The sequence below is a fragment of the Bactrocera neohumeralis genome, unplaced genomic scaffold (assembly GCF_024586455.1).
Source record: "Bactrocera neohumeralis isolate Rockhampton unplaced genomic scaffold, APGP_CSIRO_Bneo_wtdbg2-racon-allhic-juicebox.fasta_v2 cluster09, whole genome shotgun sequence".
Lineage (NCBI taxonomy): Eukaryota > Metazoa > Arthropoda > Insecta > Diptera > Tephritidae > Bactrocera > Bactrocera neohumeralis.
In genome coordinates this window covers 8,319,840-8,336,144 of record NW_026089622.1, presented here as the reverse complement: position 1 = coordinate 8,336,144, position 16,305 = coordinate 8,319,840, and the positions used below count along the sequence as shown (strand labels likewise).

General features: G+C 38.4%; 1 protein-coding gene across 1 annotated transcript in view; it reads right to left on the bottom strand.

Annotated features, from left to right (window-relative positions):
• Positions 1 to 2,052: 2,052 nt before the first annotated feature.
• Positions 2,053 to 16,305, bottom strand: part of LOC126764482 (uncharacterized) — a 47,112-nt gene continuing 32,859 nt past the window's right edge. The window contains exon 3 of the mRNA XM_050482189.1: positions 2,053 to 4,701. Within this exon, the coding sequence (XP_050338146.1) occupies positions 3,192 to 4,700 (1,509 nt within the window). The 5' untranslated portion in view covers position 4,701 and the 3' untranslated portion in view covers positions 2,053 to 3,191. The remainder of the gene's footprint in view (positions 4,702 to 16,305) is intronic.

Genomic DNA, 16,305 nt, shown 5'->3' with positions numbered 1-16,305 from the left:
TATTTATTTTTTTGTCTACCCTTTCTGCGATTTCGTACTGGGTAGTGAGAAAATCTTTCATTTGTTGCCACGTTGGGCATTTTTTACGAGATGAGAGCGATTGCTCCCACAATAATAAAGATTTTTCTGGTAATGCTGCTGTGCATATATTTACCAGTATAGGATCCCAGTTGTCTGTGGGAATGTTTTGTGTCGATAAAATCGACAAACAATTGGAAACCGTGGATTGAAGTTTGATAAATTCTTCACTGGTTTCCTTTTGAATTTTTGGCAAGTTCATTAAGATTGTTATCTGCTTATCGACCAATATTCGTTCATTCTCGTATCTTGATTTTAAAGCTTCCCAAGCCATATTAAAATTGTCGTCATTTAATGCGAACTGTTTTACTATGACGCCAGCTTGACCTTTCGTTTTGTATCGGAGGTGATACAATTTTTGTGCATTAGATAATTTTGGGTGGTTTATGTAAACGGCTGTGAACATGTCCCGGAAGGACGGCCATTGTTCATAACCCCCATGAAAAATTTCTGTGTCACATGCGGGCACCTTGAGGTGGATGCCTGAACTTGCCTCTTGACTTTGTACTTGTGGCATCTCTACTCGCGGAAGTGGAGCAGGTGCAATTGCTTTAATTAGTTTCAATTGATCAGTAATCATTGCTTTTGTTTCTTTAAATTGGTCTAAGCAATTTTCATATTTGGCGTAAGCCGAGGATTTGAAATTTTCTGGTAGATCTGAGTCATCTACTATTGCATCATAAGAAGCTTGGAGACGTATCCAAAAATTGTCCAGATTTTCTTTTTTGATTTCTAATGCCGATTCAGAATTCTCTTGAATCGGCGAAGATGAAAATCGAGTGCAGTATTTTATAAAACTGTCACTCTCAAAAATTTCTGTCAAATATTTCACACGTTTTTGGGCAGTGTTATTTTGACAGCTTCTTAATGCCGACTTCAATTTTCTATTTTTGCCAACGACAATTATTTTCAGTAGAATTGAATCGATGCGTAAAATGTAAAATTATTCACAGAAAATGTTATTTTACAAATGCTGTATTATAGTATTTTATAATAACTGATAATTTCAAAAATATTTCAGCATAAAAAATTTCACTTTGAACAAAATATTAAAATTTCATTGAAGTGAAAGGTATTAGTATGGCCACAACGAAATTGTGTACATGCAAAATGGACAACTGCGTTGTTTTGTGTACATGCCGGCCATTGCGTAGTTGTTGCTTTTCAAAATGTACATGTAGTAAGATGAACAACGACGTTTTCAGTTCACTGTCGTGCCGTTGCAGTCTGTCGTAGCCATTGTGTTTACACTTTCAGCAATAAATTTACTGTATATAATGTCTTTCCCCCTTTTTGGTTTTTTGGCACCTTGCTTTAAGCGTGTAGTTTCTGCAGGTGTACATGGACTTTTTTCGTCCGAAAGCATTTTTAGTACTTTTAGTAATTGAGAAGATTTAGATTCTTTAGAATCTGCGTTCATTTAGAAAAGTTCAATTTTATCAAAAAATTTCTATCAGTGTAAACTGATTGACTTTGAACAAATTCGTTATTTCTCCACGAAATCTTTTATTAATAATAGAATATATAATTTTTTTCCGAATTAAATCAAATACCGTGTTTCGTTTTTTTTTTCGAATTAAATCAAATACCGTGTTTCGTTTTTTTTCGAATTAAATCAAAAATTCTGTTTATTGTTCTCGAAAATAGTAAAAATTTATTTATTATTTATTTAATTATTCAAATTGCAATATTTATTTTTAATTATAATTTGTATTGTGTTTGTATGTCTTACAGGGTATACCTATAGACGAATCCGTTTGTATGTACTTGCAAATGAGTGCTCGTAAAAGAGATTAATGCACTTTGTACATAAGTACGCAATCCTGCTTGTTTTTGCTTACCAAAGAACAAGGGGTATTGCCGAAAATGTGCCAATTTAGACTTTGAATATGTAAATTAAATTCTTCGTAATATTTAATTATTTGTTTATTTATATAAATATATATTTTAATACTTTATACTTTTTCTCTGCTTATTGCTTGATCAAGCATAAGGGGTATCACCGGACATATGTGCAAGTAAAACCTTGCATTTTTTTTTTTTATGATTGTGGATATTTTGTGTTTTGATACACGAAGGTAAGCATTAGTGGCCAATAAACAATCTTTATATATTATATTTGGACATATACATACAATACATAAATATATATGTGCATAAATATATATGAATATAAATGTACATATGTATATAAATTTATATGTACATATATAAATATATTTACATATATATTATCTGTTATGCCAAACCGTTTTATTTTCGGTATTCCGTTTTAACCGAAAGTTTCTTATGACAGCTTGGCAACCGGTGTTCTTGCAAAAACAATAAAATAAAATGAGAATAACCTAATGAGTTATTCTATGCAAATATGTCGTCGGCTTAACGTGCAAAGGTGCTAAGTGCCATTTTTGAATTATTAAATAAAACAAAAAAAAAATTAATAAAAATTGAAGTTCAAAAATTTTTTTAACGCAGTTTTGTCAACTGTGATATTTCATTAAAGTACAAAAAAAATATAATAAAAAAATTAATGAGCGCCTTTATATAGGCCTTTTTTGGACTTAGCACATTTTCTGGAGTTATTTGCACTTGGATGTATTGGACTTAGCATATTTTCGGAAAAGAAATATTGCATTTTTTTTTGCAAATGGCGTAGTCTTACTTCGTTGCTGTCGTTTAAAGGAATACATAAGTACTTAAATTTAAGCCTTAAACTTTAAGGTATCACAAAAAGTTAATATATCAGTTCAGTCTTAATTCATTGCTGTTTGGAAATTATAAATTAAGCAAAACAAAAAAATATATTAAAAAATAAGAAGATATCACTCATGTGGCAGGTCGTCATAATATTGATGGTAGTCTCTTGGCAAAGAAGTTTTTAAATATTGCAAATCTGCGTATTTTCTTGCTGTTAATTTTCTTCTTTCTTGGTGAAGCTGTGGCAAATTAGACCAATCCGTTGGCACAACACTTCTGTCCACTCTTTGTTGTAAATAGCTCCATGGCTCGGGAAAACGCAATTTATAAAATATTTCCCTTTCCGATGTGTATTTAATCGCACGAATATCGGTGACTTTTGTTTCACCCTTTCCGCGACCAGGACGAATTGTTTTTTAAAATTGTATGTCCTTGAAACATTTGACAAAGTATGATCCAAATACTCTACCATATAAGGTGTAGGTTTCTTTCGAGCTAACTGAATGTACGCTGTCAGCTTCCATTTGGGTGTGCCCCGTTTCTAGTATTTTTTGCTCAATTATTACGCCATGTTTAATAGATGTATTGAGCAAAGCGTTACTCATAGAAACATTCCTATTCTGGTACGTACATCCATCACTATAAAGAATAATTTTCGTAGCAGCTGCATTCTCGGTAAGATTTGGAATTATTTTATTCTCGATGAAGAACACCCAAATGTTAGCAAATTCTTCGGCCGATAATACACCTTCTACTTCGTTCCATATGAAGCAATAAGCATCATGATTTATCAAATTGTAAAACACCAAATTGTGGACTTGCAACTTCGTGCGGTAATAAAGGCTGCTTACTTGGGCTTTTGGTGCCATTAAGACCGCTTGCAGATCAATAGTAAACACGAAGGCTTCTTCGATTTTGTCCTTTTGTTTCTCTTCCCTAGCTTCATGTTTTTTTGCGTGGTGAAGATTGTACACGTCATCCAAAATATCTCCCACAGTATTTCGCGCACAGATTTCACACTGATCTTTTTTAGGGAAGAATAGACAAAGCTTTTGATCCGCAAGGGTGTTATAAAATGCTGAAATAGAGAGTGGGGGTTTTCCATGTGCATTAAACCAATCCTCTACGTTAAATTCGAAGAGTTGTTTTTTTGACGACCATTCTGGCAAAAGATATTTTTTTTGAGTTGTTGCACGGCAGTAATGGGATTCCATGGTTGGCAGAGAATTGAAAAACGAATTTAGAGATTCACGTGCAATGCTACAATTTTGTTGGGGTGCGTTCTGTGTAGTGTTTCTTGAAATCGTAGGCTGCTTAACCCAATTTAGCACCGTACGTCTGCCAATGCTAAGAGTGTTCAAGAAGAATTTTCTGCAAACTTTAACACTTTTTTGCTCGACTCTTACATGGTATTGAAATGTTCGACTCCCTCTGCTCTTGTGTTTATCTTTGCGATTTCGCATTCTTGCAGGAGTTGTTACTTGAATCAATGTATTTACATAAGTCTGTTTCTCTTTCAAGTCCATTTGCCAGAATTGTTTAAACAATGCTTGTCTTTGGTCTTCAGTAATTTTTGCACAGTGGAGGGCAGCAGAACTAGTGGCTTTTTTACAGCTACATCGCTCTCCAATGACTTTTGCATTTCTAACTCTTCGATGATTCCACAGACCATTCTCTTTCTTTTTCCCCAGATAAAGTTTCCCATTTTCTCTCTGTTTTTTATTTTTTGCTGCGAACCAAGCTGGATTAACCACTTTTCCTCTTCCTTTGCGCGTTTGTGACTTAGAAGGAAGGTCAAGTGATTCATCTGAATCGCTATTAAAGCCATAAGGCACCAGTCCTAAAACTCCATCATCTGCGTCATTGCCATAATCGCTGCATTGCTCGTTACTGCTTTTATCACTATCCATTGAATTGAAATTCATCCTAAAAATAAAAAATAAATAGTTTTAATTGAAATTATTTGAATAACTACTTTAGCACTTTATAATTATAACTATTTCACTTACGTAAATCTTAAGCTTGTTCGTCGCGCTTATATACTTTTTTCTAACCAATTTTTCTAGTCGTTCGGGAGCAAGATTGCCGCTTCGTCAACCCCAAGTATCACAAAAAAACATCTAAGCGAAGTGACGAATAACACAGCAGCTATGCTGTGTTACCTAGCAAAAAAGACAAAGCACACTTTAGGTAGCAATCACATTGTCATGTGGACTTAGCCCGCGCGATCTGACGGTTGCGGACTTAGCACTTTTGCACACCACTGCCCAAAATAGCTTTAAAATAAAGTAGACCAATTTTTTTTTGTAGCTGATGTGTTTTATATTTATCTATCGAATCTCTTCAAAATATCAATTTTGACCATAAGTGGACTTAGCACCTTTGCACGTTAAGCCGACGATGTATGTATATTAAATTTGACGCAAATTTGTTTATCGTAATGATACATATGTACATACATACATATATGTACGTGTATGCAAAAATTGAGATCAAAGATGCTATACTAAAAGGAATCGATACGACTCACTTTGTTATCCGTCATGGGATTTTGGGGATTGCGGTAGGCCAAGTGTGTTGTCCCTATGAGCTATCCAAGTCCTGTCCTGGAATGCTGCGGTGGCTCCCTAATGGTTGTTGGTTTTTTGTTGTTTTTACTTCGCGCCCGTTTTATATTAATATGTATTAGTTACATACATATATGATTTTATATTCGCGCCCGCTGGTTTTTGGTTTATTGTACTGTTTTTTTTTCGCGCCCGCGCTTTTGGGGGTTTTTTTTTGTAGTAGTAACTGCTTATTTTTTTTCTTCTTTTTCCGCAATTTCACTGCATATATTCGCACTTGTGCCTTTTTTATATATGTATGAATATATATTTTTTTTTCCTCGATGTTTGTATGTATTTATGTAATTTCACTGTTTCACTGCACTTGCACTTGTGCACTTTTTTTTTTTAATTTAATGTTCCCCTTTTTTTCCGTCACTATGTTTGTGTGTATATGTATGTATGTAGTTTCACTGTTTCACTTCTCACTTACATTTGCACTTGCGCACTTATTCATTTTGTTTTGTCACCAATTGTAAAATTTTTATAAAATATAATATTTTTAGCTTTTTATTTTCACTATAGGGCCATTCAGGATGGCTCGAAGGACCATATTTAATTTACCAGTTACTTTTTCACTGACTCCGGAAGGAAAATTTTCGTAACTCAATGGTTTATCAAAAGGGGGATCACAATTTTATTTGATAAAATTATAAATGTTATAATAAAAAATCTCCCTGGTCGAATACCAGTGGAGGCGTGAGATTGTATGAATGTTTGTAAAAAAGGAATGAAATTGATGGACTCCCTGGTCGGATACCAGTGGAGGCTGTATTACTAGGTTTACACAATTATGAAAAGGAGACACTCGAAAATTATATGTTGATCGAACTGCTGCGCCGAAGATCGCCAGATGAAAAAAAAGATGTTTTGCTGCGTGTCGAATATCGCCAGATGAGAAAAAAGGTGTTTTAGCTGCGTGCCGAATATGGAAAAAAGTATATAACGTCCGCCGATGTTTACGTGTGGAAAATCGTGATCGAATTGGCTGTTCACTTCCAGGACGAAGCTTTTTGCTCATTGGGCGGTGGTGGATTAGCAGCTGCGTGTATTGGTGTGCGTGTGGTGTTTTCTGCTGCTTCCAATGGATGTGTGGTGTGTGGGGAAACTGCTGTCTTCAGGTGTAGTGTATGTGCCAGTGTTGCTTGTGAGTGGTGTGTTGTGTGGTGTAGTGGCGCGTGAGGGCGGGAAGCTTAACTCATTAAGCCAACGCCATTTGAAGTACCTCCTAATATCAAAGTACCCAAAAATCCATTAAATTCTATTTCATCAATTGGTTTATATTTCTCTCCAATTTTTCAGCGCCCTCGATGTTAGTGAACTCTAACACAGGTCAAATGTTTCTTTTATATTTGATATTCGGTGAACTGAATATACTGTAACCGGGGTGTCCCCGAATTATATTTTTTGTTCAGGCTCTAGTGCAATTGGTTGCTGTCGGTGAAAAGTACACGGGAATGTTACTTATATCAGCTTCAGCAATACTGTCTTCTTCTTCACTAGCAATGTACCATACTTTTCAGAAGATTCACCATCTGGCAATTCTTCCAACAGTATCCACAATGTCTACCATTATTGTCTGTATTTGGGTTTCTGTCAGACGACAAATTTGCTGAATCAGATCAAAACTCCATCGAAATCAGTCAAAATACCCACCGATGCTCGGTTACGTTTCATTTTATAAAATATCTAGAATGCCTGTCGTTTTACACAAAAATTAATTGGCAAAAATGGCGCGAAGCTTCCTCTAGCCACTTTGAACAGCAGATGGACACTGAAAGACCTTATGCTGCCCACACGTTAGACTTGATTCTGCCATGTTTTATAACAAATTATAAAAAAATATCTTGCACTTTTTCAAAGCGATTTCACTCAATGCAGGAATTTGTAATCTCTTTTATGAAATACTAGCTGACCCCGCAGTCGTTGCCCTGCGTGAAATTATGTGTTTAGAAATGAAAAAGTTGAATTTATCATTTCACTTTTTTTTCAATGCACTGCAGCTTGATAAACAACATTTTTTGGTTTCTGTTCCGGTGTATAGGAAAGATTGTTTTCCAACTCGTGAGCAGGCCACGTATATCTGGCCGAGTGAAAAACATAGCATTTCCAAATGTATACCATACACTATGCGACTATCCTTGTGTCTCAAATGCAATTTTCACTGGAAACTGAATACGTTTGAACTGAAATGGCAAATCGTTAGAACTCAGAGGAATTCGTAGAATCAAGCATTCTGCCCCTTTGTATTCGATAGCTGTGTCACAATCAGTCAGGTTCCATTACACAGTTTCGGCGCCTGAAGATTGTGGAACATAATAACGACAGATCCAACTTTGAGACGCAAATGATGCGGTGGCATACCAAGCCTATTCAAAGAATTTAGAAATTCCACGATCGATCAATTTGTATGAGCGCAAGTCTCCCGGAATTTGACTTTGAATCTTCCAGTTTAAGTCAACAACATCAGTATTTTTGGCAGCTAACATTGCGCGTGCACTTAAGGAATTGTAGTTACGATAATTTGTCCAATGTCCGAATATTCGTGATGAGTTCATCTTTGGTGAATTGGTAAAGGGAAGATGGAATTGATATCAAACCACCGGAAGTATCAACTGGAATTTACCCATTTCCAATTCTTAGCGAATACGATGTAAAATGTCTTCGGCAATGTCATTTTTGTTCGTATTCCATAATTGACGCTAATTTGATGGCTGATCATCGCGAAAAGTGTGCGAACTTCATTCCAGTGATTATCATGTTCCAGCAAATGTAATTGCAATTGTATGTATAATATCAAGATATTGCCGAATAGAGCAAGTTCTTGCAAACGGTTCACTGACAAAATTTGAGAAAAAACTTGTAAATGTTAATTTTGTTGCTGGGGGTGTTTTCTCTGTCTGTACTGTATTCTCTGTGCTGAAATAGACTATATGGTCATTCTCCAAATTAACTGCGAGACGCGGAAAAGTCGGAAAACGTTCATGAATCGCAAAAGTAAATATCACACAAAGCGCTTTATTGTAGTTCACGTATCCACCGTATCGTTCAAGATCAGTAACCGCCATGTTTCTTCCTTTGGTGACGTATTTACACACGTATTTTATCGATTACACCAAACTGCAATACGCAACATTGACATGACTTTTGAATGTGAATTAGACAACAGTGGCGAATATGGTACGATCCATATGTTGTCGACTTGGATGTGTTGTTAACTTTGATATTCACGCCTCTAAATTCAATGCTAAATGTTCTGCCATTGTCATCTGGTGAGCGACGCTGATGTATTGGATATCCATCATTTCTAGTTTGTGTTTCCGAAAGAAAAGCAACTGGATAGTGTTTCTCACATTTATTGTCATACATACAAACCGAAGTATTGGTTTCGTATAATTCTGCTTCTATCTCTGGGTCAGGAATTTCTGCAGAAATGATTTCATCAATTTGATTTGGTGTAACCACCATCCACCATCCAAAGAAGAATATATGCGTGCGGCAAACCTCTCTTTTGCCACTCAACAGAGTACATCCAGCATCTAACAGCACCACATATACGTTGCTTTAAGATAAAGTTGACAAAACATCGCAACTGTTGTTTGAAAAGTTGTCCTCTGACATCGTGACGATCGCTTGCTGATTGCCCGCGATCCATAATTTCATTCGTATGTCATCGCATCCTGGGAATACTCTGTCATGTGCCATGGGCTGTCAATATACATACTTATGTTGATGCCAAAACGAACGCGACCTCATCGTGGCATCGTAACAAATTTCAATCTGTAATTGAGCACTTTGTGTGAAACACACATAACGTTTTCACGGTATAAATTTCAATAATTTTTTTTTTTTAATTACCTGGAATAAAGAAAGCAAACGACAAATTTGACAATTGAAAAACAAAAGGAAAAAAGTTGAAAAAAAAAGTTTGTATGAAAAAAAGTTATTTTTTTGGAATTGTCCAACTTTCCGACTTCACGAAAGGCATACGGTTTTTTTATTTCTAAACTTTCCTCGATCCACAGCGAACAACCTCTGAAAATTTCATCAAGATTGGTTCAGCTGTTCTCGAGCATTAGCGTTACTAACAGCATTCATTCGATTGTATGGGAAAAAGAAGGGGGGAAGGGCTCGTTTTAGGGGTTTTCCGGCAATTATTCGAATTTTACCATAAAAACCATCCTTGAGCCTCAACGAACATTTTAAAAAAAGCATTGGCAAAATTGGTCCAGGCGTTTTTGAGTTATGCGCCAGCATTTAAAATCATGTTCGGTTTTATTTCCTTTTTAAAATCGTATTTGAAAATTTATTTTCTTCATATTTTTTTTCGAAAAATTTTACAGAATTTTCTTAAGTATTCTCCTTGTTTCTGCGGAGACCTGTCCAAATTAGTGGTAATCACCGAAATCGGTTCAGGCGTTCTCCAGTTATAAGCGTAGTAACTAACGTCACTTTCCTTTATATAATAGGTTGTCAAAAAAGTCTTGCGGTATTTTCGCTAGTTGGCGCTGAAAGCGCGTAGTTCTAGTTTTATCTAGTGGAAAAATTTTAATCCACAGGTACAGTACAAAATTTTTCCGTGTCAGGGAGACCAAGGAGTACACGTAGTGTCGAGAATATTGCTGCCGCTAACGCATCAATTGAGAAAGATCAGTCACTCACACGTCGTTTTTAAACTTAGGGAATCTCTGTGACGTCGTTTTATCGAATTTTGCAAAAACATCTTAATTATCCAGATTTTCATCCAAAAATCATCTTCAGCGATGAGGCTCATTTCTGGCTGAACGGCTTCGTCAATAAGCAAAATATGCATAATTGGCATTGTATCCCGAAAAATTATGGTTTGGTGCGGTTTATGCAAAAATCGGTCATTTTTGGGCAGTGTTGCCTACTCGAAATTAATAAATTCACCTAAATGCACGAAATTTTTGTGCATTACACATGGACCAAATGCGCAAGTTAATACAAATTAAGCACGCTTATAGCATTGACAGACGGCAGCGTTAAACCAGATTAATTGCATTTTTCGGGATTAATTCAGGAGTTACCACAGCTAACTCCGTTGCTGAATCCAAAAATAACTCTCAAAATTTTAAGGAGTTTGTGAGATTTTCGTTGGCAACATTGTTAAAAATTGCTAATTTTCGTCTATTGTGAATGAAATACAAGCAACCCTGACAGCTGTTTATCAAATTCTCAATATAATATCAATAAAACTTCTATGTTATGATGCAGTTTTAAAAATAATGTGTTGATATGCTTTTGTAATAAAAAATGGTTTGGTAAAAATTGGTCGGCTAACAACCGTAATGTTTATCTTCCATCAATTTTCATTGAAAATATTATAAAAAGGACAATGAGCTGTTTATGAGAGTTTCAAACTCGCATATCTGCCGTCTGTCACCTACAAATTTGGATCTGATTAAGAGCACAGTTAATCCGGATTAACGCTGCCGTCTGTCAAGGCTATTAGTCTAATTAGGTCTTTCGTCCGTCAAGGTTGTTATCTCACGAAATAGCCCAGTCAATTAGCCGCCTTGGTCGTGTGATATGACCTATGCCAACAAGCCAGCGACGTTTGATAAACATCGTACGAATATCGAAGCTGAAATTGCAGCAGTATTGGCTGTTTTATGCTTGAAAACCTTCGAAAATTGGGTTCAGCGTTCGACTTCAGCAAGCGTGCCTGTGCTGGCCATGCAAAGGCAATCGAGTTCCGTACATAATGACATTCATTGATATTCCAAACCGTTTTTGTTAAAACAACTTTTGTAGCGCTCTTATTGAAAAACTCGTTATTAACATGCTACATATTAAAAACGCAATCATATAGAGTAATGTCACCCGGAATTTCGAAAATTCTGATATTAGTTATATAGAGACTAAGTCAAGTGGAGGATGGAGCCATGTGTAGAAGTTCACGCAAGTGAGGAAAGTTCTCTGATCGCCATTCACTTGGGAGTGGCCAGAAACGATTCTTTTACACATGGCTCAAGCAGCTCACAACTTCCGGTCTTTGACCAAGTATCCTCTGGGTAGCCTAAGAACATCCGTTCGAAGGCGAGCTAATGTGAGAAGGCGAAACATCCCCTGCTTAGGGTTGTGCGCTGGGTTTGGGACCCGCCACGTAAAAAACACCCCCAATGAAAAGAAAGCGACAGCCTCGGAAGAGAAACCCCCTTTTGATGACGACCATGGCAAACGAAATAAGGACTACGAAATAAGGGCATGCACCTGGAATGTCCGGACCCTTAATTGGGAAGGTGCCGCTGCCCAGCTGGTTGATGTCCTCGCGAAAATAAAGGCTGACATCACCGCCGTCCAAGAAATGCGATGGACGGGACAAGGACAGAGAAGAGTAGGTCCTTGTGACATTTATTAGGGTGGCTATATAAAGGAGCGCAAGTTTGGTGTTGGGATTCGTAGTGGGTACTATCATTCACTCCGGTGAATGAACGTCTAGCCACAATCCGCATCAAAGCGAGGTTCTTCAACATATCGCTGATTTGCGCCCACGCCCCGACGGAAGAGAAGGACGATGTGACCAAAGATGCCTTCTATGAGCGCTTGGAGCGCACTTATGAGAGCTGCCCCCGCCACGATGTCAAAATCGTGCTTGGCGACTTTAACGCCAGGGTGGGCAAAGAAGGTATATTTGGCACTACGGTCGGTAAATTCAGCCTCCACTACGAAACATCCCCAAATGGGCTGAGGCTGATCGACTTCGCCGGGGCCCGAAATATGGTTATCTGTGGTACTAGATTCCAGCACAAGAAGATACATCAAGCTACCTGGCAGTCTCCGGATCGAAAAACTACCAACCAGATCGATCATGTTGTGATAGATGGAAGACACGTCTCCAGTGTTTTAGATGTGCGTGCGCTCCGAGGTCCTAACATCGACTCGGATCACTATCTTGTTGCAGCCAAGATACGCACCCGCCTCTGTGCAGCAAAAAACGCACGTCAACAAACACAAGGAAGGTTCGACGTCGAGAAGCTGCAATCACAACAGACAGCCGAACGATTTTCTACTCGGCTTGCACTCCTGCTCTCTGAGAGCACTCGTCAACAACTCGGTATAAGGGAACTGTGGGACGGCATTTCAAATTCCTTACGTACAGCTGCAACCGAAACCATTGGTTTTCGGAAAGAGCAAAAGAACAGTTGGTACGACGAGGAGTGCCGTGTCGCAGCGGAGAGAAAACAGGCTGCCTACCTCGCAACGTTACGATCGACCACTACACGTGCGGGATGGGATAGATACCGAGAGTTGAAGAGGGAAGCGAGACGCATTTGCAGACAGAAGAAGAAAGAGGCCGAAATGCGTGAGTACGAAGAGCTTGATAAGCTGGCCGACAGGGGTAATGCTCGAAAATTCTACGAAAAAATGCGGCGGCTTACAGAAGGTTTCAAGACCGGAGCATACTCTTGTAGAACCCCCAAAGGTGATCTAGTCACTGATGCCCAGAGCATACTTAAATTATGGAGGGAACACTTCTCCAGCCTGCTGAATGGCAGTGAACGCACAACACCAGGAGAAGAAGAACCCGATTCCCCAATCGATGACGATGGAGCAGACGTTCCATTACCCGACCATGAAGAAGTTCGAATAGCAATTGCCCGCCTCAAAAACAACAAAGCGGCAGGGGCCGACGGACTACCGGCCGAGCTATTCAAACACGGCGGCGAAGAACTAATAGGGTGCATGCATCAGCTTCTTTGTAAAATATGGTCGGACGAAAGCATGCCCAACGATTGGAATTTAAGTGTGCTATGCCCAATCCATAAAAAAGGAGACCCCACAATCTGCGCCAACTACCGTGGGATTAGCCTCCTGAACATCGCATATAAGGTTCTATCGAGCGTATTGTGTGAAAGATTAAAGCCCACCGTCAACAAACTGATTGGACCTTATCAGTGTGGCTTCAGACCTGGAAAATCAACAACCGACCAGATATTCACCATGCGCCAAATCTTGGAAAAGACCCGTGAAAGGAGAATCGACACACACCACCTCTTTGTCGATTTCAAAGCTGCTTTCGACAGCACGAAAAGGAGCTGCCTTTATGCCGCGATGTCTGAATTTGGTATCCCCGCAAAACTAATACGGCTGTGTAAGTTGACGCTGAGCAACACGAAAAGCTCCGTCAGGATCGGGAAGGACCTCTCCGAGCCGTTCGATACCAAACGAGGTTTCAGACAAGGCGACTCCCTATCGTGTGACTTCTTCAACCTGCTTCTGGAGAAAATAGTTCGAGCTGCAGAACTAAACAGAGAAGGTACCATCTTCTATAAGAGTGTACAGCTGCTGGCGTATGCCGACGATATTGATATCATCGGCCTCAACACCCGCGCCGTTAGTTCTGCTTTCTCCAGGCTGGACAAGGAAGCACAGAAAATGGGTCTGGCAGTGAACGAGGGCAAAACGAAATATCTCCTGTCATCAAACAAACAGTCGTCGCACTCGCGACTTGGCTCTCACGTCACTGTTGACAGTCATAACTTTGAAGTTGTAGATAATTTCGTCTACTTAGGAACCAGTATTAACACCACGAACAATGTCAGCCTGGAAATCCAACGCAGGATTGCTCTTGCCAACAGGTGCTACTTCGGACTGAGTAGGCAATTGAAAAGTAAAGTCCTCTCTCGACGAACAAAAACTAAACTCTATAAGTCCCTCATAATTCCCGTCCTGCTATATGGTGCAGAGGCTTGGGCGATGACAGCAACCGATGAGTCGACGTTACGAGTTTTCGAGAGAAAAATTCTGCGAAAGATTTATGGTCCTTTGCGCATTGGCCACGGCGAATATCGCATTCGATGGAACGATGAGCTGTACGAGATATACGACGACATTGACATAGTTCAGCGAATTAAAAGACAGCGGCTACGCTGGCTAGGTCATGTTGTCCGGATGGATGAAAACACTCCAGCTCTGAAAGTATTCGACGCAGTACCCGCCGGGGGAAGCAGAGGAAGAGGAAGACCTCCACTCCGTTGGAAGGACCAAGTGGAGAAGGACCTGGCTTCGCTTGGAATATCCAATTGGCGCCACGTAGCGAAAAGAAGAAACGACTGGCGCGCTGTTGTTAACTCGGCTATAATCGCGTAAGCGGTGTCTACGCCAATTAAGAAGAAGAAGAAGTCAAGTTTTCAAATTTATCTTTTTTAGGCACAAAGATACACCGTTATGAGTAAAACACCCTCTGTAAATTTCATTGAGATAACACACTTATTGGCCGATATATGTAGTACAAAGTCACTCGGAAGATCGAAAATTTTTATATTAGATATATGGAGCTAAGGGAAATATTTGCTCGAATCAACCCATTTTCGGCACACACACACACCATTGCCAGGGAAAAATTATACTTGAATTTCAATTACATATAGTGTATATTCACACATTGACCGATATTTTCAATCAAAAGTCAACAATAGATACTTGAGTCCAAATATCTGGTACCTAGGGGGTTGAAGAATTAGTATTGGATTTGAAAATTTTTAGGTAATATGGTGGCACACACTAAAGCCATTATTCGTGCAAAGTTTTATCCCGTTCCTTCAATTACTTCTGAATTTCTGTACTTGAAAGTGAAAGAATTAAGTGAAATTTAAAATTGTGCTATATGAAAAGTAGGCGGGGTTGTTATCCGATTTCGTTCATTTTCATGTTGTGTCTAAGAAATATATGTATAAGAAATGTTTGGTCAGAAGCATGTCACTGTGCAAAATCGGATGACCGTGACCATGAATTAGGCTATTCACCTTTGTGAGAGCACCGCTTATGCATATGTACATCAATTCTTACATCCATATACATATGTTACGGTTTTCTATGATTTGTACATAATTGCATTTTTTATGTTCTCAATTTTCACTTGCACTTTGCAAGCAGGTATGTATATTCATACATTTTTCATACCTACGCCCTCATAAGCATATACGCACAAGCTTACATAGCTAATAAGAAAATTAAGAGCAAGAAGGGATAATAACCGTTGCTAGCATAATATTAAGACATTATTAGTACAGCATTAGGATAGTTAAGAGTGAAATAAAATTAATGCATAATAAAACTTAAATCAAATAAAATCAAAATATTAACTTGGCATTAATCTATTATTGGGCTCCTACATAATTTGGCGACCGTGACAGGACATGTGTTCTACATTTATTATTTTCGATCAAGAAATGCCAATAAATTAATGTCTAAGTTAATTTAAATAATTCGTTTGTGTAGTGCTGGCAACAGCTGGCTTTGCGTTTGTTCAACCAAACGGAATTTGGCCACATCATCTCATCATCAGAAGATGTGTAGCGGTATCCAACAACCTTAATTAACGGATAATTACGGGGCATCTCGACAGGATAAAATTTATGTTATACTAACTGTCAAACGTATTGCTATCGCCATTGCCAAATCTGTATGTGGGCATTTGTGATCATAACATAATCATTTGCGCAAAGGCGTCGGGTAGCTAGGTTCGAGGATGATGAGGAACAATCGGCTTTGTCCTCGCTAATTCAAACGCGTTCAACGATTCTTCGCAACCTACATAATATAAAGCAGCGAATTGCTTGTGAAAAAGTCAAAAATGATAGGCATGTATCCTATCCTACTGTCCTACTTTCAACAAATTTGTGACGTCCAGAACAATATTGAAGCTCTTTCCCCGTCAGACCAATCTAGAGCAGAAATTGAAAAAACGTACATCTCAACAAAATCTAAAATACTTTCGTTAGTCAACCCCAGAAACCGCGTTTCTGAGTTGAACACTAGCATTTCCAACGCAACAACTTTTGGAAATATCAGCAGTTCACATAATCGATTGCCCTCACTAAAATTGCTTCAATTTGACGGGAAATAGTATTCTATATGCATAGCCTAAACCAGGGATGGGCATATTAGCCCTCAGTGG